At 32.0% G+C, this 26,139-nt stretch overlaps 2 protein-coding genes and 1 non-coding gene across 3 annotated transcripts; 1 reads left to right on the forward strand and 2 right to left on the reverse strand.

Moving 5' to 3' along the window:
- Positions 1 to 5,467: 5,467 nt before the first annotated feature.
- LOC133283671 (probable LRR receptor-like serine/threonine-protein kinase At5g10290) lies at positions 5,468 to 13,631 on the reverse strand. The gene is made up of 12 exons (XM_061480566.1): positions 13,464 to 13,631; positions 13,054 to 13,193; positions 12,058 to 12,190; positions 11,844 to 11,915; positions 11,033 to 11,176; positions 10,856 to 10,927; positions 10,691 to 10,756; positions 9,490 to 9,560; positions 9,245 to 9,376; positions 7,403 to 7,744; positions 6,597 to 6,991; positions 5,468 to 5,896 (listed from the first exon to the last, which is right to left on the reverse strand). The coding sequence occupies exons 2-12, from the start codon at positions 13,136 to 13,138 to the stop codon at positions 5,582 to 5,584; spliced, it is 1,827 nt and encodes a 608-aa protein (XP_061336550.1). The 5' UTR covers positions 13,139 to 13,193; positions 13,464 to 13,631; the 3' UTR covers positions 5,468 to 5,581.
- Positions 13,632 to 23,525: 9,894 nt separating this feature from the next.
- On the forward strand, positions 23,526 to 25,836 carry LOC133283672 (uncharacterized). Its single transcript, XM_061480567.1, has 5 exons — positions 23,526 to 24,248; positions 24,918 to 25,010; positions 25,092 to 25,159; positions 25,297 to 25,463; positions 25,567 to 25,836. Exons 1-5 carry the CDS (start codon positions 23,622 to 23,624, stop codon positions 25,605 to 25,607), a joined length of 996 nt encoding a protein of 331 aa, XP_061336551.1. The 5' UTR covers positions 23,526 to 23,621; the 3' UTR covers positions 25,608 to 25,836.
- Positions 25,837 to 25,984: 148 nt separating this feature from the next.
- TRNAY-GUA (transfer RNA tyrosine (anticodon GUA)) lies at positions 25,985 to 26,076 on the reverse strand. Its single transcript is given in 2 exon segments — positions 25,985 to 26,020; positions 26,040 to 26,076. It is a non-coding gene; the product is annotated as a tRNA-Tyr (tRNA).
- Positions 26,077 to 26,139: the final 63 nt, after the last annotated feature.

Consider the following 26,139-nt stretch of genomic DNA (forward strand, 5'->3'; position numbering starts at 1 on the left):
TTTTCAGAGAATGGACCATTTAGGCCCAAAGGGTCTTTCTTAGTTTGCCTCTGTTTTTGCTGCCGTTTTATTTTTCTTCTGTTTTGCTTCCGGGCTGTAGCCCTATATATATATATATATATATATATATATATATATATATATATATATATATATAAAAGGGAATGATTCATTTACAAATTTATTTTACAAATTATATTAAGTATGATCGGTTATACTTAATATAATTTGTAAGAATTTGTAAACAAAAAAATTTGTAAATATAACCTTCCCTATATATATATATATGAGTTTTATTAATCTCATATTAAAGAAGATAAGTTATCTCATGTTATAGAGATAAATTTGTGGATTCCACCACCTGAAAAATAAAAATAAAAGAAAAAATTAATAAAGAAAGTGGAGTGAGAGACTTTGTCAATAATTTTTTTTTTTGTCTGTAGTGGTTAGAGAACATTTTTTCCTTCCTGTAAATTGAATATAAGAAAAAATAAAAAATATTTGTAAAAATCATTTTTTTTTCTAGTTTTAAACTACTTCATAATATTGTACACGGAACTTCAGTTTAATTGCGTACACATCTTCCTCTTCGTACTTGTAATATATAACATTTGACTCAAATTTATTGTTAAAATTTTACTGTTTATTTAAATTTATTCTTAAAAATAACACCAAAAAATTTATTTTTAATTTCCGTTACGGGGTGTGACAGACTAACAGTTTAGGTTGATGTTACATTCTTCACATTATTGTAACACAATAAGAAGACAAGTAAGAACGTTTGAGGTTTGAGGTTTGAACCATTGCTAGAAGGAGATTATTACCAGTGGCCAATTGAAAGGTATTTTATTAACTGATGTACATTACTTGCCACATCAGCCTTTAGGGCTTTACTGTTAGTGGTTGATTGGTTAATTTTCAGTTTTTGATTAGTTTCAGTTAGTTGCGGTCTAGTCTCACCTTTCTTGCTTTCTTTAGTTTCTTACACGTGTAACTTTTTCTTCAGCTTGTATTTCCACTTTAGCAGCCTTATTAGTTTTAACTTTTAGCAGCTATAGCGTTCAGTTACTACGGTGATACGTAGAAGTGACAAAATGGGCTCAATCCGTCGGGCTAGCCCGTCCCGTCTGTCAAATAGAGTGGGACGGACTGAGTTTTTCAAATCTGCTGTCTGTTCTGTCAAGCTTGTCAGCCCGCTCGGGCTGATTTTTTTTTTTTTTTAATTTTTAGTATAAAATGTCACGGGCTTGACGGGCAGCCCCTCCCGTTCGCCCAAACGAAATGAAGCGGGCTGAGATTTCTAACTCACCTTCAAAGGCAGGGTGAGACAGACCAACCTGCTTTTTGGTGGACTTATGACGAGCTAGGACGGACAACCCGCTTTGCCACCTCTAGTGATACGTATATAAGCTACTGTGCATAGTTGAACTTCGATGAAACAATTATTCAGTTTTGCGATTCTCTGAAATCTTTTCTTTCTTCGATAATTTCAAAGACAAAGGAGGAAAAACCAAAAAGATATTCCAGTACTAGTGTGCTGAAACAAATCTCCTTATGAGAAAAAAAACTGATATAATTATATGAAAATATTACAATTATATAAAGATAAATTACCGATTATGATTTTGTAAATATTTTTTTAATATTTTTTTCTTTTTTTTATTATTATTAATCCATCTTTAATTCTTTATATAATTATAATTTCTATCATAACATGGTCACGTGATTTTAATTCAGATCCACCGTTCAAAGGCATAACTCAGGTCATTGGATTCGTCAATCTTTATCATTGCCCTGCCTTTTGAAGTTTGAACTTTGAACCGTAGAATCGGCTTCGCTGTTTTGCGCCTCATATTAGTACTTTGGGAGGATTCTTTTCACTCCAGAGTAAGACTTTTAAGTCTTACTCCCTATTTCAGTCGTTGATAGACGAAAATCAATGGCTGTCATTAATAGTGTAATTAATAATTAATTAATAAATATAATTTCCTAAACTATAACCGTTGGATGGACAAAAATCAACGGCTAGGATAAGAAATAAGACTTATAAATCTTACTCTGGAGTCAAATGATCTCTCTCCTAGTACTTTACTTCAAAATTTAATATTTCTTAGGAAATGTTTGGATGTAGGGTTTTAAAGGCATAAGACATGGGGATGGATTTTTTATTTTTAAATTATGAGAATCATATAGTATTTATAAAATTAAATAGGAGATGGTTAAAAGGTTTAGGACAATTTATTACTTTATTTTTCATTCTAAACAATTATAAAATTAGATAATAATTTTTAAAATAAAAGGTTATATATTTTTTTCTTTACCAAATTTTCTGTCTCAAACACATCTTCGAGGTTTTTGGAACAAAAACTTTTAATTTTTTAAAAAGTATTAAGAAATTTATAAATTTTTTAAAAAATATAATTAGATTTTTTTTTGGTAGTCAATATAATCAGTTTTAATTAAATTACCTTCTTACTTAATCGATATTTTTTATTTTTATTAATACTTAGGGATAAATAAATTATTTTCAACTTACGATTTTGAACATTGAATTTTAATCCGATTAAAAAAATAATTAATTAATTAATTAAATATTTTCAATATTGTATACATAATTAAAAAATTTACTTAACTTTAATTTCATTTTTATTTAATGACACAATAACAATTAACCCACAAAATTTACTCTTGTAGTTGTAGCCCAAATCTTATTCCAACTAAGCCCAAATAAAAATTGTCTTTTCAAAGTAAACTAGAAAACAAAAAAGAATTTAATTAGAATACAATTAAGTTTCCTCTTTAAAATGTATCGTTATATGTTTCCTTTTTCACATTTGATTAGGGGAAAGATTATCTTTATAAATTTTTTGTTTACAAACTACACTAAGTATGACCGGTCATACTTCAATCAAGAGTGTATGACCGATCATACTTAGTGTAATTTGTAAAAAAAAATTGTAAAGAGAACTTTCTCCTTTAATTATATATAAAAAAAAGAAAAAAGAAATCTCACTGTATTGTAAATTCAAGTGATGACTATTTGGTTTCTTATGGCTTTTAATATACTTTGTAACCCCTATATTAATGCTGAATAAAAATGTAACTGATGACCGTTAACATACGTTGTAACCACCACACTAATAGTGACTTGAAGTGTAATTATTTCGCATTCATATGCATGATAGCTGAATAAAGTGTGGAATTCTAGCCTATTTGTTTAATCTACTATTTGTCTCTATATCTCTCTTCCATCTCTTTTCCTTTATTTTATAACACCCTGCAGTTTTTCAAGAGGTGAGATAGGCAGGTTTAGGGCTTGTTTGCATGGATTTTTTTTTTAATTTACAAAAAAAGAACTATTTTGAATTGGGCTAGTCTTTATCATCTGGGCTTGTTTGGGCGAGTCTTTGTCGTCTGACGTCTCTTTGAATTGGGTCAAGTTTCAACTAAATTACTTTAGGTTTGGATTAACAAGTTTTGTTTTCTTTTTTCTTTTGAGCTTACCTGTTTTCGTTTTAAGAATATTGAACAAATTTTATTTAGATATAGGTTTTAGACAGGTTAATGCTTATTAAATTACTTTTTAAAAGGTTGGATTTTTTTAATTTAGCATGATGATTTCTTTTGGTTACTTATTAGGTCTAGTAGGCATTTCCATTTTTACTAGTGAAAAAACTTCAGTTAGGAAAATAAACATCAGATAAATAGGAGAAGAAAAATAAAAGAAAATATTAAAAACAAGTGAAAAATACAAAATGACTAAAATTGATAAAAAAATAAATAAATAAATAAATTGTGAATTGGTTGGAATAGGGTTTCGTTTTGTTGCTCTTTGATTTGTCAACTTATTTCTCTTGTTTATATCAATTGACATGTTGTTTGGTTTAAATTGATCTATCATTAAACAAACTTTGAGCATTTTAATTCACTTCAGAGGAGACATCAACGTAAATATATGAATAGAATAGATACATGAAAATTAAACAAAAATTACAAGATACTTATAATAGGATCTGAATTGGTCACATTTAAAATTAGGATCTGAATAGTTTTCGTGATGATCGCAGGTTTTTAAACGTGTTTCTTGCATGCAGTTCCAGACACTAAGGATAGTATTATAAGAGTTATGACGTAATTGCTGACATACTCAAATCAACTACCTCACTTCAAGATATTCACATTACCCACCTTATTACAAATAAAAGAAATGTACTTTGTCCATACAACATCCGTGATTTGCTTTATTTTTAGTTGCCTAACCTTAAACAAGGAACAACCTTAGTTGTTTGGTTGTTTTGGTATATATAAATGCTCCTACCTCTCAATTACGATTTACAAGCATCATAAAATCATAATCATCCTCCACCTTGATCCTAGTAATTAATTAAGCCATGTCTATTGAAGCTATGGCAATGGCAGGCATAGATTACAAAGAATGTACCATTAGTTTGGAAGAGTACTGTGATACCCGTTGCCAAGAGCAACCTCCTTTGTACCTTCAGGCTCAGCGCAATGATTTCGTTAATGTGGATGCAGAGTGGATGAAAGCAAAGCTTCGAGAATGGGCTAAAGCCGTTGCTTCCAATTCCAAGCAAGAAGAGACGGTATTTTATGTCACAAATGAGATATGCAAAGTGTAGTATAGTGTTTAGTAGATGTATTAGAATGTGATACAACATAACGCGGTTCTATTCTATGTATGATATAATTTAAAAACAGAACGAAATGCTGCATTTTAGTTCCATTAGAAAGAGTGAATTCAGGAAGTTCCATTTCATTTTGGGGAAGGTTATATTTACAAACTTTTTGTTTACAAACTCTTACAAATTACATTGTATCTGACCGATCAGACAAACTTCAATAAAAAATGTACGATTGATCAGACTGAGTAATTTGTAAAAAAAAAAAAAGTTTATCAATATAACCTTCTCTTTCATTTTATACACGTTACGGAAAATGCCATGAAAGTTATAACGAGAACTTGGACGATTTCTCTCTCTCTCATTTTATTATTCTATTTCTTTGGAGAGTTTGGAGGAGTATTATGAAATCTTATTGCAAGTAGTGTTAATAAGTCCTCATCTTATTGCAAGTATCTTTGCAGCTACTTTATAAATTTTAGTGATAATGAAACGCATACAAGCATAAACGTGGTAAAATTCCTGCAATTGATAATCAGCAACAAAGTGTCCTGGATTCCCACTAGGAAACTCTATTAGCAGAAGCCTGTATTATAAAAGCTGCACAAAGTGAATTCCTAGAATAACTAAGAGAGAAAAAATAAACACCAGGTTTGCATAAGTTTCAGGGTTAAGGTCCTTTGTTTTTTCTGTTTAACATTAATCTTCATATTTTCATTCATATGAATTGTAATTCCTGTATTTTATACTTATTAGAGTATTAATTCCCATTTTTCATGAATAATTGATACCTATAATTTTCACTTGATAATATGAGGATTACTCACTCTTTTTACACTTGGAATACAATAGCACCTACATTTTAAAATCAAATAAAGCTGTTAAAAAGGGATATTATTATACAACATAAAAAAAAAAATGGTCTAAAATTATGAATATTCTCATCTTCCACCCGACAACTCAATGGCATCATGGTTATAAACCGAATCTTCTCCCCAATCTAATCTTCTTTGTAGTCTCTCAAAATCATGCCTCCGAGTGACCTCCATATGCTGCCATTCCTCCCACCTTTCAGCCAGACCTTCTCCCTCCAGCATTCTTACAACCTCTGACATTGCTGGACGATCCTCTGGCGATGCTTGCGTGCATAGTAACGCAACTTGTGTAATCATTTCAACCTCTTCTATGTTGTAATTTTTATCAAGGTTGCTGTCAACAATAGTATCTAGTTTTTTCTCCCGTTGCAGTTTCTTAACCTATATAAAGCACAAAATATAGCAAAAACAGGAACCAATAAGTATAAACTGAATGCTACAGAGCTTATTTTTTAAGATAACAAGCACAAGCACCGTTAAGGCAAAAGCACATATTTTAGCAAGATTATCTAAGGTAAGGGTGTTCACAAGCAAATCATGTATTCTTTAAAAGTGTGCTGGACACCACATTTAAACCTAAAACTTTAAGGTATTGAGTTCATGATTCATTTTAGAATAAATATCATTTTCGGTCCTCAGCAAATTTTACGATACCCGTTTTAGTCCCTAGCAAATAAAAAGGCTATTCGTGGTCCTTAAAAAATTCAAAGTGAACCCATTTGAGTCCTTTTGAGGGATTAATGGGGTCTTTTTTGAATTTGTGAGGAACCACAATTTCAACTAAATGAATCCATTTTGAATTTCTTAGGGACCATGAATAGCCTTTTTATTTGCTATAGACTAAAACGGGCATCGTTAAATTTGCTGAGGACCAAAAAGGGTATTTACTCTTCATTTTAATTATATGGTCCTTGCTTAATTCCATTCCTAAATAATGTAGGACTTTAACATTCACACTTGAATTCCTAACAAAAGCACTAAGTGGCATGCACAAGTTCAAGCATGTTCAGCCAAATAAGAAACAACCAGATAGACATAAAGGAGCAAACAAGGTCATGATAGTAAAATGAGGTTTTCTCACATGGTCAAGCAATAAGACATCATCTTCGTCTTCCAAACGTGAGAAGTCAATTGCACGTTGACCTGTAACAAGCTCCAAAAGCATAACCCCATAACCAAAAACATCTGTCCTTTCTGAAGATTTTCCTGTGGACAAGTATTCGGGAGCTATATGGCCCATTGTCCCACGAACTTGAGTTGTCACATTAGTCTTTCGAACATCAACTAATTTAGCCAAACCAAAGTCACCAACAACTGCTTCAAAATCTCCATCTAGTAATATATTAGCTGCCTTCACATCCCTATGAATAATCTTAGGATTGCATTGCTCGTGAAGATATTCTAGGCCACGGGCGGTTCCCAGAGCCACTCGTTTTCTTGAAGGCCAATCCAAAACGGGTTCCCCAGGTTTGATTTCTGCATCAATATTCAAGTAGTCAAATATCACTGGAAAATATGCAAAATTTTACAAGCAAACAAACAAAATCAATGTCATATCAGGCATTTAGGATGTAAAAACAGTATAAAAAGCTGAATATTTTAAATTAGGCAAGCCTGCATGAGGATAGTTCTAGTGACAAGACATGTCAAAGATTAAATCTTTGACTACTTCTGCACCCAATTGTATTTTGGAAATGTTAAAATGGTTAATATGACAGAAACAAAATAAGATATTATTAAGGCCCGTTGACTATTTAACTATATAAAATGACCCCTCCAATCCCATTTAAAAACTTAGAATAATAAAACTCTCTCTTTATAGTTTATAGCAAATCAAATTTAATACTTAACAGACCAGTAATGATCATATACATTTTAACCAAGTACCTCTTAGACGATAGGCAACACTTAAGTTCTGCATGAAGGGATAAACTAAGAGGCGTTCAGTTGGAGTAGTACAAAACCCAATAAGCCGTAACAGGTTCCTATGGACAGCTACGCTTATCATCTCGACTTCACGCTGGAAAGCTGCATCGCCAGCAGGATTTTGATAATCAGTTAACCTTTTGACAGCAACTTTTGTGCCATCAGCTAGAACACCTTTATAAACCTTTCCAAAACCTCCCTGTCCTAAAACATTTTTCTCGCTGAAGTTGTCTGTAGCTATCTGTAGTTCTCTCCAGGAAAATCTTTTTATTTGACCAAATGCAATTCGCCTGTCAACTTCACCTGAAGGTTAAAGAACAAAAAAAAAAAGAGAGAGATTACAATACATAGTTTGCAAGAAGAAATTTCGAAAATGCTAAAATAGATAGTTCACATCAAATTTTAATTATCATATTGTTATTAAACTATGCATTCCAAGCTTCCTTGTTTAACTTTTTTCAGCTCTTGAGGATACCTTATCCTTGCCCTCGTGCACTTCTCTTCTATTTCATAATACTTCTTTTTCTAAAATAAATATTATTACATTGTTACCAAAAAAAAAAAAAAAACAAATATTACTGCATTGTTTCAATAAGTTTTGAGGGAGATTGCTCCTTGCTACCGGAATATCACAGGTTCTAATCTATGAAACAATCTTCGCAAGTTAGGTGCAAGCCTTGTGTACTGGGGTTTGCCCTTTTTTTACATTATTTCAACAAGTTTTCACAATTAAAAGCATTAAAGAAAATAGCATTGCAAGACAGGATCAATCATTAAATTCTCCTGTCATCTCAAATTTTTGACCATATTCCATCTTCATTGGACATGGAAGGTTTAAAGGAATGGAGGGGGTATATTCCTATTTGTAGTCATTAGATCCGGTGGGTCACAATGTCTCAGAAAACCAAAACACATTGGCAATACTGAAGTGCAAAATATATTTGAAGAACTAAGCCTAATCAATAAAAATAATACTACATTAATTAACCAGATGCCCTGAAATAGAAATATAGTACTTCAGCCAGATGCCATTAACCATCATAGTGGATATGAGGATTTGATCAATAGGAAAAAGTACTGTAAAGAACCAATTCAATCCAAAAGCTTAAGCTGGTGGGTGAGGGCTTTTTAATGGTTTTATATATCTCAATACGCCCCCTCACACGAGAGCCTATCGGGCTTGAAGGGTGGACAATGCACAGGTCCACCTACCTGTGCTAAGAAATCCCACAAGAGAAAGTGGGGGGCGGTGAGGATCGAACCCGGGACACGAGGCTCTGATACCATGTAAATAACCAATTCAACCCAAAAGCTTAAGCTGTTGGGTGAGGCTACATTAATGGTTTTATATATCTCAACACGCCCCCTCACACGAGAGCCCACTGGGCTTGAAGGGTGGACGATGCACAGGCCCACCTACCTGTGCGAACAAAGAAATTCCACTTGAAAGAAAGTGGGGGGCGGCAAGGATCGAACCCGGGACACGAGGCTCTGATACCATGTAAAGAACCAATTCAACCCAAAAGCTTAAGCTGGTGGGTGAGGGCTTTTTAATGGTTTTATATATCTCAACAAGTACAATTCCAATAAATTGTGCATAAAGAGCCAAGCAATATACCATTCCTATAAATCAATCTCAAAATGGGGACAATAATGTCTTATATCATATTAATTCATGAGTTTACAGTATTGGATCAGCTTAGAACAGAGTGTGTAGATAGGGTTACCAGATCAATAATTTCCAATACTGCAACTACATACAATCTACAAGAACAATGTACAGAGTAAAAGAGGAACTCAAACCTGCAACATCTACAAAAACTTCACGCTTGTAGCCCCTGCACCAGAAGAACAGCAGGCCACCAAGACAAAGAATAACAACTAAACCTATAACTATTCCAACTATGAGGCCTACTTTTGGTTTGTGGGATGAACCTGTCAAGTGAAGAAAATTAGATTTCAGCTTGTTGCCTGAAGGGGGGGAGGGGGGATTAGGGAAACCCCTTACGAAACAAAACAGGACCAACAAAATATTTCAATCAAGAAACCTTGATCTGCATTATCAGATGCGCAAAGATGGTTATAATTCACGCCACAATTCAAGTTATTTCCAGTGAAACTGCAACAAGGAGCACAACAAATCACAATAAAATGTGTTACTAACAAGGAAAACATCATATGAATCCTAAATTCAAATATTTTATTTCTATTTAAGGACTCCATAAACAACATGGCAATGGCACATGGCTCACACCGGATAAAAGGAGGGACAAAAAGAGTTTTAGATTGACATATGCCTTACACTTCTGTTTCTACATATCATCTTACAATATAAGCATATATTTTGTTTATTGTTATCACTCCTATTTGTTGCCTGAAACACATCTTCAAATAAAACCTTGTCCCTGAGAACAGCCTTCCCATTAGAAATGTAAGAAAAACCATTTCTTTCTGATAAATCTCATTTCCAGGAAGCTAGGAAACCAACCACTTTTCTAGTGTTGTACCATTCAAATTAATATTAAGTAACAAGTTAGTATATGGACTATAAAGTCAAGGGATGGTGATAGGAACCAGAAGAATAAGTAGGAACAGGTTCAAAGTTAGACGGATGGATGTTTGTTTACTTGGTTAAAGTTAGAATCTACCAAGGGGATAGGTATTTAGGCACTGGAGTTCAGGCTTTAAATAGCAGGAGCAAGGTAGAAGGGAGGCATTTGGGAATTGAGGTTTGAAAACTGAGCAAAGGCTCTATGGAAACCCTTCATAAAAATTCTCTCTTTATGTTACTTTGTAATTCAATAAACACTCCCCAAGTATTCTTCTTCCTTTCCTTTCTCTGTTTTTTCTCACATCTCTCTCTGAAAACTTAGAACCCGTTTCTAGGTTCCTATCAAATGGGAGCTAAAATTATGTGGTTAACAAAATATATGATGATTACATATCTTTAAATAAAAAGTAGTATTTCCAAGAATTGAGAAAAAGCACTACTTTTCTAATCTTTAAAATTTTAAATAACAAGTATATGGAAAAAAGTCAATCTATGGGAACTAAACCATTAGAATCATACACTACTATTTGAGTATGTTAATAACAGTAATTGTTAAGTGAAGTTCTATATTTGAAGTTCTTTTGGACACAAGCGACCAATTTTCAAGTGTTTTGCATATGGTACTTGGGTCAGGGATACAAACTCATCTTTAAACGGTGCTTTAAATATTCAATCTAATACTAGTTTACCATACATACTTGTATTTAGGAACTTTGAATAACTGCTCTGGGATCTGCCCACTTAGATCATTTGAATCTAGCAGACTGCAAAAGAGGAGTTTGAACAATTTATCAGATAATGAAATGATAATGAAATATACTTCGAAGTAAAAAACGAAAAGCGTCAAAGAATAGTGTACATACACATTGCTCAAGCTCGAGAGACTGGCAAGTGATTCTGGGATAGTCCCATTGAGATTGTTTTGACTCAATGTCCTGGTGGCAAGATAAACAACAGACACTTCTAAACATTACAGAAGGAAACGGATGCTAAGACTCGTTATATATTAGCAAAACCTAGGAACAGACTACCATACTTACAAGAATTGAAGCTTTTTAAGATTACCAAGGGAAGATGGTATTTCACCAGTTAATCTGTTGTTTTCCAAATCCAATCGAACCAAGCTTGTAAGGTTTCCAAATTCTTTTGGTATGCCACCAGTGATGCTATTCCCTTGCAAAGAACTGCATGATAAATGTGTAACATATACCAATGGTTACACCTAAAAATCTTACTTGCTAGGTTCAGTGTGTGTGTGTGTGTGTATAATTTCCCCCAAAAACATAATGAAACCAATGCGTGAATCTAACCACCACCCACACACCAAAAAACCAAAAAACCAAAAAAAAAAGGGGAAATATATGAACAAGAATGAACTCGTGAAGAATAAGAGTATGAGTTAATCACTAAATTCACCAAAGAGCATGAAATGCTTTTTCAAAAATAACCAAATTATACATATTTCCACACACATACGTGTGTGTGTGTGTGTGTGTATATATATATAAAGAGAGAGAGAGAGAGAGAGACTTAAGGACTGCAGATGATATATACATATTTTCATATTCAGTTCTCAAATTAATAACTGGAAAGTAGAAACCCTAACGGATAGTCTACTACATTTCATCAGATGCATAGAAGATAGTATATTCAGCTGTAAAAAGCTTAAAGCCTGAGCAAGCATATAAAAATAACAAAGAAATGTATCTATATCATTCCACAACTCACGTCATAACACTATAATGCAACATACCAAGAATGATGAGACTAGGAACAAAAACAAGGGGCTGCAAAACTTCTCCTGTTAAATTTGACCCAGTTTTGTGGATATTTCATATTATAAATACTTACAGAGTTGTAAGACTTTTTAAAGCTCCTATTCTTGGCGTCAAAGATCCTGTGAATCCCATAAATGCTAATGAACTGCAATGAAGTGATTTATATAATTATAAAGCATGCACAAAATACTCCAGTACCAATGAAGGTAATGATTGTTCACATGTTCTGCAGATCAAATATTTAAAAGAAAACAATCAATGGATGCATTAAGAAAAGAATATCTTACACTTGAACAACATTGCTATTCTGATCACAGTAAACATTGGACCAAGTACAAGGGTTTACTTGATTTTTGTTCCAATTAGTAAGCTGGTTAGTTGAAGCATTCAGTGATATCTTCAATGCAAATAGTGCATCTTCTGAAATGAACATGAACATTATACACCTATTAGAGCTAAGACTGAGAACTCAACAACATCCGCAACTTTGATGAAACTGGAAAGGCAGATATGTTTCAAATCCTTAACATTTTCTAATACAATCTTGTAAAATATGATAAGATCATCAGATATTGCTAACAAAGTGTTTTATCTATGTATTCCCCATAAATGAGTTGGAAATTAAACTTTGAGAAGCATATGTCTAAATGAAAAACTTTAAGAGGATATTAGCAAGGAATAGACAAGCAAATGCTAACAGTTGTTTCAAATTTTCAATAATAACAGAATTTATAACGATGTAAAAAGGTACAATTTGCCAAAACGATTTTCCCCCCTGCTATAATTATCTTTCCCAGTAAGCAAATGATCCAAATTCCTAAGTTTCATTAATTTCAATGCACTAAACAATTTATTCTTAGTTTCACAGAATGATCATTCATATGGAGCACATTTGAATAAATTAAGAAGAGAAAAAAAATCCAACTGATTTTGCTGAATGATATAAGGAAAAAGGCAAAATGAGTATGGATCGAAGTGTCACCTGGTCAACCCAAACAGACACTTGTGTACCAGAAAGGATTAGGAAGGAAAACAAAAAGGGCAAGGGAAATTACAACACAGTCAACTACCTCCGAAACAAAATAATAGGGTTCAAGGGCAATCTTATTGAAGGGGAAGAACAAAAAGATTATTGAATCTAAATGCAGACAAAAACTCAATTTTCTATTAAGTTGAAACCCAGAACCTATCTTGGAGAAGGGAATTGAAGGAAATTCAAAACTGCAGTTAACTTTCACATAACTTCATAATAACTTGAGTGCAAGATGAACAGAAGATTATACCTTGTAAATCAGGCTCAGGCAGCGCCAAAGAACGTACACTAGCCAATAGCAAAAGCACAAATACGAAGTCCATTTCCACCGACATCAACCTCTGGCACCATGTGCATGATATTCAATTAACATATGAGTAACCTTCACCTCTGCAGTGCAGAATAATCAACCCATTATTAAACTGCAATAATTAAACAATAACGGTTAACTTCATGTAAAGATAAACAATGTGAAGCAAAATTGCCAGAATGACCAAAAGAACTTTAGTAAACTTAGTACTAACAAATAGGGTTCAACAAAAAAAAAAAAGAAAAAAAAAAAAAAGAACAAACAAAACCTGTTTTTTCTAACTTGTTGAAAAACAAAAGTAAAATAAAGAAGTAGATGAAATGAAACAGTGAATAAACAAGATTACAGACAGCTCATGTTTCTGGCAGAAACAAATGCTCCAAAGGGTGAAACCAGTGTGATGGCAGCAAATCTGAAACAGAAGCTAATGGGCCTTTGCTTCTTATTTCTTTCATGTACTTTCAAAAATTGTTCTTTCCTTTTTCTTTTTTATTACCAGATTCCCTAGACTACTTAGTACTTACTTACTACTTGATCATTAGAGCTTTGAAAATAAAGACCAAACGTTATTGGTTACTCTCTCTGTCTGTCCTGGCTGGCCTAGTGCTATGATATCTTTGTCTGGCGGTCGCTGGCTTGGATTTGATTGGAGTACTTCACTGGGTATCTACATTACCTTTTACTAATATTATTTCTTATTAAGTAAAATATCTTGTTGATTTTATTGAATAACATGTGTTTATTTTTTTATTAGAAATATCATATTTGTTCGATTCCTGCTGAATGCAATCTTGGTGAGGGGGCTGAACCTTTAGCAATCACTGTTCCCCCGCACTCCGGATTAGTCTCATAGCCGGCTCAAAGAGTCGAAGCTCGTGAGAATACCGGAGGGAGCCAACTCGTCTCAAAGAGATAATTAGGGTTGGGTAACTCCAAAAAAAAAAGAAGTTAAATAATAATCATTTAACTAATATCACATATAGTATAGTAAGGTAATGAGAAGATTATTTTTATGTTTAGTGTTTAAATGTTCCACGTTCAATAATGAATTGAGTCATTTAAATATAAAGCTAAGAGGGTGTTATACTCACGAGTCCCACATAAAATGGTGAGTAGAACATTTGTTGCGAAATCGACAAGTATACCGTTCGTTTCAAGTAATAAAGTGATAAGTAAGATATCGTTTCCTCGAGGATTAATGCACCAAGTATTAATCCAACTATTCCCCTTAAGTTGAAAAAGAAAATTTGTTTGTATTGTGAAAGTAATTGATTTTGGGATTTCAAAACAGAATTTAAAATTAATTAAATTTGAACGCATGCAAAAGTATCAAGAACGTTAAGAAAATATTGGTGAAAAATTTGTAAAAAGACTGTAGCAGGGATGCACTTCACCTCCGATCCTCCTTTATATTCCTATATTGTATTTTATAATTAACTAATTGTTTTGCTCATACAATTCATTATTTTCCTATAAAATAGTTGAACCCTGATGTCTTAGTGAATTCAACCCTTTGACCCAATTAGAATCTTAATGTCTTAGTAATCCCTCTTGAATTAAGCATTAAGCAAATGAATTATAAGTCTGCAATCTATGTAAGCCTATGTCTAGGTCATGCACAAATTATTATTCTACCCTTGTCCAGACTAAAACCTCATTATGTCTATTGTGAGTCCTAACCCTCAAAGCCTTATAATTAGAGTGGCCAATTCTAATCAGGATATGGAAAAATTAACACAGGTAGAATAAAATAAACTAACTAATTAAATTATAAAAACAATATAAAAAATACAAAGGATTCACATCGGGTTCGTGATCCCAACTACAAAAAAAAACTAGCTAGACATAGCTGGCTTAAACAAATTCAAATAATAAAAATTGTTAATAAAAGCAATAAAGAAGAAGAAGAGGACGGAAGCTCAATGATCTTCAGTCTTCAACTCCGGTGGAATCCTGATCTCCAGCGCAAGTCTCCAAGAATTCTTTTAATTCTCTGATCCTCACAATTCTCTCTAGCCAAAAGTTCCTTGTCTCTGAGGTTTGAGTCTCTATTTATAGAGCTTACGCCTTGCTTAGAAATCTTGATTGAATCTTCATCGTAAATCTTGGCTTCAATCTTTCCCCATATACAATCTGAGATAAATTTAAGATTTTCTCGTACCTCCCGCGCTACTAGAGCCAGTTTGGCGCTAATAGCGTGAGTTTTATTCAGCATAATGCATGTCTGCGCTACTAGCGTGGTTCCCGCGTTGATAGCGCGATTGGCTAGAATGGCTAGCGCTGCTAGCGCCAGTGCCACGCTAAAGCGTGGTGATTCTGGATCAAAAAGTTCTTCCCACGCTAATAGCGCGGTGCGTCAGATTGGTTCTTCTAATTTGGCCTTCTTTTTGTCCTGTTTTCCTATAAAATTATAAGAAAATCAGTGACAAGATATCTGATTGAGATTTATCAACTTAATAACAATTCTAGCCCTTTTCAATCAAGATTAATCAAGATTCTTTATCTTTTTGGCTTAAAATCATATATATGTTGGAGGCATATCAACATGTAAGTTTACAACATATATAAAACTTAACAAGACATCTCATGCTTCATTTACATGTTGATCTTTGACCTATCTCATAGTCATAGGCCTAATCAATGAAAGGTTTAAAGAGTCCAAAAGATTATTACTTAGTGAAGAAGGAAACGTGGTTATTCCGCGTATCTTGAGAATCTGTAACCACCCGACACATATGACGAGCTACTCAATCAATTGCAGCTATATGATATCAGTTGTTCAGAGCACCCTTATTTTCATGAGAACCAATGACTTGAGGACAAACACTTACTTGTCTCTACATCTATAAAGGCTTAGCCTAACTATAGGTATCTTATCCAGATAATAACTTATGAAGATTACCACTCTCCACCAATAGAAGCAAACACCGTTATATTAGGGCATCATAAAGTAAGACGCTCATCTATTATAAATATAGAGACATTAACCCCAATTATGATTATCTTCCATCAATATTTGAACATCTTGAAAATTTAATGACTTGAGCGTCGGTTTGCCTTGTAGGTACCCTCTTCAGTCCCCTCTAATTTTCCCATAGCACTAGTATCAGCCCAAACATCTCACAAAGCATCCCACAAACAGCTCATCAACCCAAACACAACTCAACAATAACAGTGTGTGATCCAGACGTTAACCTTTATATAATTTTTGTAATTTGACATTGAGTAACTATTTGATTGAAAAAAAGTTTGATTCAATTAAAAATAAAAAAATAAAAAACTAAATTGGTTCACCTTTAATTTTATTGATATTGGATTGGTTTGGTCAGTTCTCCACCAATTGTTTGTTCAGATTTTGTTAGCTGATTTAGTTTGAATTTTATATCAATTTTTTTAGAATGTTATCAGTTAAATCTAGGGATGTGCATGGGTCGAACCGAACCGAATTGGTTTAAATGGTGGTTCGGTTCAAAATCGGTTTGGAATCGGTTCGGGTCAACCCTCTTTTGAAAAGAAAAAATAAAAATTTAAAAAATAAAGTTTTAAAGATATACAAAAAAAAAATAAAGTTATAAAAATTAATTTGACACCGATGTCAAATGATCCTCCCTCATATATATATATATATATATATATATATATATATATATATATATATATATATATATATATATTCCCTTTTCAAACTGTTAATCTAAATTTTTTTGTATTTGTTTTATAGCACCACTAGTTTGATTGGTTTGAAAATTTTGCAAACCAAACAAAGTTGGTTAAATTCATGTCTAGACTTGAAAGTAATGTTCCACTCAAACTCCTACTTGCATTATTGCATCCCTCGTGGTCTAGTTTGATAGGACCTGAATATAGAGGATGATAATAATGATGATATTTTTTTTTTTTGGAAATACAATAATGATGATATCTGAACGTTTACACTAAAATAAATAAATTATTTGATATTGTAAATAAATAATGTCATATTATTTATTAATTTAAAAAGGTGTAGCCGAGATTGAAATGTGAATAAACTTTATATTATATTAAATCAAGCCATCATTATCTATTTATATCTTCAATTTTTAGAATTATTTATAATCAAATGATGATGTTGTAATTCATCCAGGATCTTACAATATTATCTTGGATGTATTTCTTACAATATTTATTCATGTCTTCAATTCTTAAGCTTCGCCACAAAGTAAAAACTTCGTCTTCTCGTTTCAGATTCACTCAATCGAATCTGTATAGCATTTCTTTCATGCCCATGTACCAAGCGTATAGCCGATTATATAAGGAAGGCTTCAAGATATGGTCGACATTTTGATTATCTTTATCAAAAGGAGATTATCGTTAACCAAACCATGATAGCTAATTAGTTTGTGCTAGGGAATTGAACAGGCAGGAGTTAAAACATGTATTCGATTCTCTTCAATACCGTATTTGAGAGGAGATTTAAAGTTTTAATTTCGAGACCTACCCTGAATCGCCTAATCATGAAACGATGAACCGAATAAAATATTACAAAAAAAATTATATATATTGAATGAACCGATTGCCTACAAGGCTACAACTCATGTTAGCTGTGTAATCATAGGTCTCCACTCTAATTATTACAAAATACAAATTATTAGCAGCAGGGCGGTGTCATATTTTTTAGCAGAAAATATTGCTAATATAACAAGTCTTAGATATTTTATGGATTTATATTTTCACCGATCTTTAACATAAGTCAATTTATAACATTAAATCTTTTACTCACGAATGTTTCGGCACGTAAAACTCATGATGTTTTAAATATTAAAGGAGCTGTAAACGTGAAATATATGATTATGCTTGATATAAAAATACGTATAACTTATTCAATTGATAATTTATAAAAAGTTGAAAATATATCTATCCAATGATATTCTTTTACTATTCAGATATTGCTTCTTCTTTTTTCAACAAAAACAAATCATATTAGAGAAATATATTCACATCCAGAGTTTAAATATTAAATGCATAAATTATAAAAATTATATTCATTTGGCTTAAGTCCACCCCTTATTTTGTATTTTCGAGAATATATAATGTAGTTTGTAAATAGTTTTTTTTATAAATATAACTTATCTTTTATTTTTATAATAAATATAAAATCGTACTTTCTTTTTGAATGTATCAAATAAAAAAGTTACTCATATATTAGGCAAAGCTTTTATACTTTGGATAGTTTTTTTTTTTAAATATTCTAATCAATTCATCGTTTCACAACTAATCTAATTTGAGGCGAGTTCAGAATTAAGACTTTAAATTTCATCGAATACATGCTCTTCCCTCCACTTACTCAGCTCTCGTATGCCAACTAAACTATCACCGTTTGGATAGTCAGAGGCCATAACATCACCTATTTAACTTTAAAAAAATCTTATATGTTACTTAAGCAGTTAAGCCTCTAAAAATATTGTATTCATTGGTTTCTACTTCTCCTTTTTGGGGGTACTATTCATTGGTTTCTACTTAATATGCATTAAATGTCATTAGAAAAGCCTGCAATTAATAATTCTTCTATATATATTGATCAGTGTAGGGCTCGGAGCATTTTGATAAATTTAATGTGATCTGGCCATGTAACGACACCAATTCTCCAATTTGATATTTTCTCCATAACATAAATTGATGTGACCCAACCGGCGGACAGAAAATTGGACAAAACTTTTTTGTTAAGTATTACACCACTTGTATTGTGGGTTTTATTTCTTTTATATCACATAAAGAGAAAATTTATTTCCAACTCTCATTTTGATTTTTATATTTTATTTTTTTTCTCTTTTTTAAAAATAAAAATAAAATGGATCCCATCATATGACATAAAAAAATAAAACCCTTGTATTATTCATAAATTAGTAATGGGGGTTGCAAGTATCATGTTATAAGAATGAGATCAAATTCCTGCCCACGTAGTTTTAGGCAAGACCCCAAATTGAAAAAAAAAAAAAAGTTAAGCACGACAATCAATGTTAGTGCAGGAAATACTATTCCTCTTCGAGCAACACTACAGTTATATTTCGCATTAGTAATATTTTAAATTTTTTACGAAAAAAAGATCTTCATGTTGACTGGCTAAAAAGAAGGCATTGTTGCCTTAGAATTTTATTTCCACGCATTCTTTTAGATTAATGAAGAAATACTAAATTATTCATAAATTATCAATTTAATTATGGAAAAAATATTTTTTCAGTCACCGGAGATAAGTTATCTCTAATGAACTCAAAACGACGTCATTTTGAGAGTTATAAGATTAAAAAATTATAATGATAAAGACTAATACAACCTTGCAATATATTAAAATTACAAAAATACATTGATTTTTATCTCAAAACGACATTATTTTGGGCTCACCGAATATAACTTATTTCCATCATGAAATTTTTTTACCCTTTAATAATTTCATATTGTGTTTCCTTTTTTTTGTGGTCCTGATCAAAACCACTATATATTTTAATCAACGTATTATTAGTTGTAAGTTGCAACCGCTGCAACATAGGTTGCTTTGCGTCGCATGACTATCAAGTTTACAGTTAAAATTGGGGAAGGAAAAAGCTAAAGACTAATGAGGAATCCAATAACGAGGAATAAGGAGTCCATTAAATTTTGTCTCTTCCAATTGTCCATACATTCACAAATACTTGGGGTGTCTTGGAGCATGTACTTGGAGGATATACTATGGAAATGTTCCTTTCTTTCTTTCTTAAATTTTTATGTAAGTGTATATTTAATAACATATACAGCACGTCACTCTCAATGATATGGAGTGAAATTGGAGGATACACAATCGAAATGTTCCTTTCTTTCTTTTTTAAATTTTTATGTAAATGTATATTTAATAAAGAAAATACTTTTCATCAGTTGTAGGAAAGAAATTATGCTTCCTGCTGAGACATCAATAAGTGAAGGCAATCACTTAAAATAAAAAAAATTAAAAAAAAAATGGTACAAAATTTCAAGTATGCGTAAGAAAGAGGAATAATATTGCTGCAACATAAATAAAATAACGTCTAAATCCCTTTTAATAACATAGCACGCAAGGTATGCCTTATTATCCATGTCATGTCACTCTCAATTTTATTTTTTTAGAACCAAAGTGACCCAAGAGCGGTAAGCACAAACTTTTGCGAAAATTTCAACGTGGAGTATTTACTGCAGAGAGAGACAGAGTAGAGAGAGAAGGGAGAATATCGAGAAGACAGAAAAAGTAATTAAATCATTTGTTTAGGTTCCGTTAAATGACATCAGTGTGACAGTGTCCTTAAGATTTAACTACTTTCTGTTAACAAACTATCATTAGTTTGAGAGTACATCATCTTATGTAAAAAAAAATCATGTAATCATATTATTTGATTATAATTACTTATTGATGATGATATAAGAGAAAAAAAATGTATAATTTTTAAATGAGTGATTGTGATCAAATAACATGATCATATGACTACTTTTCCACGTGATCCACTCCCCGTTAGTTTAGTTTATAATATCCATTAAAAATAAGTTTTTTTTTTTGGTTTACCATTGAAAAAAGATTTAATTTGAACCCTAATAATAAAAAGCTATTCTTATGTGATAAAATTTAAAAATAATTAAGAATTTTATTCATGTTGAAACATCTTATTTATTAACTATCCATACAAAAACTTTCTTTAGAGATAATACAATTTTTTATGATAAATTAAAATAAGCTTTACAAAATAAATTAAAGTGATATATATATATATATATAAACTTAAAAGTAAGTTATATTTCTAAAGAAAAAAATTAAAGTTATTTAAAAAAAAATAAAAATAAATTAAAGTTCAAGCTCCAAAAATGACTATGAGAATGAGATACACCCAAGTGGCGCTGCATTGTGGGTTTAGGTGTGCCTAGCTGTCTACACGTTCGTTTCGTCTTGTATAATTTGTCTTTTTCATTCTTTTCCAAAAGAACTTTATTTAACTAATCAGTATTTGTCTGTCTCATAAGTCAAGAATCCAAAGAATAAACTACTACCTAGTCACCAGTGTCCTCTTTATTCGGAAGTCTTTTATGAATATATTTATACTAAATACTTTAAAAAATAAATCGATAAATTGTATTTTAATGTTTTGATATATTTTTATTAACAGATTGAATTGATGATTTTTAATTTTCTGAATGACCAAAATAATGTGATATGTTAGATAGAGTATTTCATTTTAAAACAAGTTTCTTAAAAAATTATATTAATTTTTTTTTTAAAATTATGTAGCATAAAAATAACATCGATTTTTTTTTCTCGTAGGAAATTGTACAAATGGGTAGATGTATTACATCAATTTAAATCTAATGCATTGTCATGATAAATTTTACATACAATCATTTAATTTTGTATTGTTCAAATATCATCACAATTATCGTTAAGAAAGTTCAATTTTTTTAATGTCATTATATTTAAAATAATTGTATAAAATATTTTACGGTAAGAACACATTAAATTGGAATTCCTAATTTATTCAATCTAAGGTTAATACAAGCCAAAAGCTTAATATTATTTATTAGTTTTTGGAATTCAACTTGAACTTCACAAGTTCCTGAGAATTCTTATTTTTTATTTTTGTTCTTCTTATAAGCAAAAACTTAGCCAAATATGTTTTTACTAAAGTTTTTATTATAAAAAAAGTTTTTTTATAAATGAAAAAAGAAAAAATTAAAAACTCCCAAGAGGAGTTTTTTTCTTAAAGATATATACTAGTTTCTTAGAGTTCTTATATTTATTTTTTAGTTTCACTTTTATTGTATCTATCAATTGTATTCTTTACCCCTAATAATTTATTCTAGTAATAAATTATTTTATCTTCCCTCCTTCAAAACACTTAGAACATTTTTTTTTCCTGTAAACTTAGAACAATTTTATATAATCATCAAACAGTTTTTAACTTTATTTTTTAAGCTCTTTTTTTTAACTTTAACTAAAAAAAATATGCAAGTCAAAAGTTCAAAATTTATTTATACTAATTATTTATAGTTATAGTTATACAATAAGTAACATTCATACGAATTCTTTAATTTTTTTTATGAATTACTCACTTCTAACTAAATTCGAAAGATAAGTAATTAAAAACACCCTCAAACTAGTAGGAAAATCTTTAAAAAAATCTTTCCTGATGCATTTTGGTTAAAATGTACAATAAGAATACAAATGAGACAGTGACAAGTGATTGGAAAAAAAATTGAGGATGGAGAAGTAAGTGTTGCACTCGTTAAAATTAGAAATTTATAATTTATTTAACGTATTTACTATACTCAATTTTTATTTTTAATATTATTTTTTATAATTTTAATGGGAAAAATTATTAGATAAGTATTGTAAATCCACCCATTTTTTATTTTTAATGCTAATTTACATATTTTTAATTTTATTGAGAAAGAATGTACTCTTAAAAAAGAAGTGTACCACCCACTTTCGTGTTGTACTCTATCACTTTAACACCCCAACTCAAAATTATAAGACCCGGTTGCTTGCCAGTCGATGTCTTGGTTTCCTTTTCTGTAATTTTCCTGTTTTGACCGGTTAAAAAATTATATATACGTTACGAAAGTGTTTTTTTTAATAATAATATATTAGAAGTTGCTCATCATGATATTTCCATTATCTGAATGCTTTTATTTTATAATTTGAAAAACAAAAAGGTAAAGTGATAGTGCGTGAAAACTTTTATTTTTCTTATTTTGCTTTATTATTTAAGAAAAAGTGATATAAAATAAGGAACTACTTTTTTCATGAATAATTTTATCTCTTATATATACACATAAAAATATGCGAAATCATGTAAAGAGAAAAATAAAAAATAAAATAAGGCACATGTGCATAGCAGATAAATTAACCGCCAAGGGTAGCTCAGTTGGCAGCTGAGTTCCCAAGGGATTGCTTGGTGCAGGGATCAAACCTTGCCTCAAGGGATTGCTTGGTGCAGGGATCAAACCCTGCATCAAGCAGTTTCTTGGAAAATCTTTGGGGGCCAAAGGATAAGCCAAAAAAAATGTTCGGTTGAGGGATAAGTCTCGTCCTTTCTCCGGTTGCGAAGCTTAGTACACCCACTGTTACAATGAGGGGCTAGCCCAAACGGGCCGTACCCCGAGGGCATGAGAAAACAATATTCAACAATATGAAAAAATAATTTTCCTAAAATAAAATACAAATATGATTATTATATAAGTTTTATTAATCTTATGTGATAAAATTTTCTTCTATCATAAATATAATTATAAATGAAAATAAAGCAACACGAACATCGATTAGTGTGGAAAAATAAACCTACTCTCCAATAGTTTTTCCATTATTACATATATTCTGGTATTTCTTCATCTACTTTTGTCGTGTTACCTATGTGGTTGGGAAGTGAACTGTGTCTTTGACTCTTTGCCTTCTCAGTATCTTCCACTCTGCAACAACGACACAACACAATAACATATACACAAATTTAAGAGAAAAACAAACAAACAGAAAAGCTGAAATAATGGGTAACAGATGTTTAAGCTTCACTGCTTGGCGTGACTGGTGCTTCCGTAATTCATTCTCCAAATCAGGTCTCAAATCAACAACCACTGATCTTGGTGATGGCACCATCATGCATTGTTGGGTCCCCAAAACCCACAACGATTCAAACCCTTCTCTTCTTCTAATCCATGGCATTGGAGCAAATGCACTGTGGCAGTGGAACCAGTTCATTTCCCCACTCACGTGCCACTTCAATGTCTACGTGCCTGACTTGGTTTTCTTCGGGGATTCCTACACGACCCGACCCGAGAGATCCGAAATGTTCCAAGCCAAGTGTGTCATGGGTCTGATGGAGGCTCATGGGGTAGGCAAAATGAACGTGGTTGGGTTAAGCTATGGTGGGTTTGTGGCGTATAGCATGGCGGCGCAGTTCCCACAGTGTTTTGACAAGGTTGTGCTGTGTTGTGCGGGTGTGTGCTTGGAAGATAAGGACATGGATGAAGGGATGTTTAAGGTGAAATCTGTTGACGATGCTGCGAGTATCTTGCTCCCACTGACCCCAGAAAAGATGAGGCAATTGGTTCAGCTCACGTTCTTTAAGCCTATCAAAGTGTTGCCAACTTGTTTTCTCAAAGATTTCATTGATGTAAGTGGTTTCTATCCTAAAACAGAGTTTTCTTTTCTTTAATTTTGTAAATAATCAATTTAACCCAAAAGCCTGTTGGGTGAGGTCAACTGTGCTAAAAAACTCCATAAGATTTGATTAATGTTAATTAAAGAGAGGCGGTGAGGATTGAATCCGTGACAATCAGGAATCAATTCAATCCAAAAGCTTAAGCTGTGTTGGGTGAGTTTACTTCAATGGTTTTATACTTCTCTTACAAATTTAATATATGGTTGAAGGTGGTTGCTATATATAATATACCTGTATGTTATAAATTCAAGCATGGGTGATGAGAAATTTAGTGGCATGTTGGTTAGGAATGAACTAGATAATATGTGGATTTATATTATACAATGGATGCAGGGCAGTACAGTTATTTTGAGACTATATTTGTCATGAATGATTGAATGTCAAGTTGATGATTTGCAACGTCTATCAATTAGTTACTTGAGCAATGCTTTGTTTAGTAGCTGATTAGTTGTATTATCCTATTTGATATGCAACATTTGGATCGGAGAAAGTTTATATCTTTTCCGATTGTTTTCTTGACTGAAAATGACTGAGACTGCTTAGTTACCTTGGTTTGAATGTCACAAACATGGGCTTACTCATTTAACAAAACTCTCTGAAACCGGCTTTTCTTGCTTGCAGGTGATGTGTATGGAATACCAGCAGGAGAAGAAAGAACTGATCCAAGCATTGCATAAGGATAGAAACATGTCTGATCTTCCTAAGATAACCCAGGTTTGATTTTTGCTTCTGACTTTATATTTTGAGTTAATTTGCATTGTAACTTCTAAAAGGCATCATTTTTCAATGGTGCAGCCAACACAAATTATATGGGGAGAACATGACCAGGTATTCCCACTGGAATTAGCTCACAGACTGAAACGGTAATTTTAAGAAATTTAAGTTCACTATTGATTTATCTTCGAAACACATTCTTTAGCTTTGTTGGTTTTATTGTGTTGTGAATTTAACTGATTGTTTTGAATTTTGAATTTCATTTTTTTGTTTTACTTATGTGTAGTCTTGTGGGAGAGAAGGCACAACTTGTGGTCATTAAGGATGCAGGGCATGCAATCAATGCAGAGAAGCCCAATGAACTGTACAAGAGTTTAAAATCCTTCCTCATTGATCCCTTAAATCCATCTAAGCAAGAAAACCACAGCAATGGTCACAAGGTGGACCAGAAAGGTTGACCCTTAGAAATGGGAGAACTTTTCTGCATTGTGGATACTTATTTTTCTCTATTGTTTTATCCCCACGATTATGAGCCATGCTGGGAAAATTGGTGTAGGTTGGAAAATTGGTTCGCTGCTGGGAAAAAGGAGAGAATGAAGAGGCATACATATGAGCATCGGAAAGGAAACTTAACGGATCATCCACTATATATAAATTAGTTAAATTATTGCTGTAGGCTAAGTACACTCTGAACTCTGGAAAGTGTATGATACAGGAATTTTGTAATATTATGGGCTGATTGTTGCTGTTTTCCCCTCGACATATTGAAAAACTTATAATGTGTGTATGACATGTTTTTCTCACATTGTTAGGAGTATATTGCAAATGTTATATGTAGTAGACTAGTAGTGTGTTTGTCTCCCAGATGAAACATACTATTTTGTTGGATATTCATGAAAAAAGATAGGGTTTCACGTTATGATGAGAAATAAAAGACTTTGAATCTGTTCTGTTGAATAAAAATAAAATAAAAATCCGACCTGCCGGATTCGAACCAGCGACCTAAGGATACCAGCTAGGAATGACCCACTACAGTCCTCCGCTCTACCAACTGAGCTAAGGTCGGTTGTTGTTGGAAGCCAAGTTGAGAAAATATAAATATATAAAAAGTACACTTCATTCACGATTG

Source organism: Gastrolobium bilobum, unplaced genomic scaffold, assembly GCF_033153095.1.
Source record: "Gastrolobium bilobum isolate Gb01-03AN ecotype WA unplaced genomic scaffold, APGP_CSIRO_Gbil_v1 utg7888, whole genome shotgun sequence".
Classification (NCBI taxonomy): Eukaryota; Viridiplantae; Streptophyta; class Magnoliopsida; order Fabales; family Fabaceae; genus Gastrolobium; species Gastrolobium bilobum.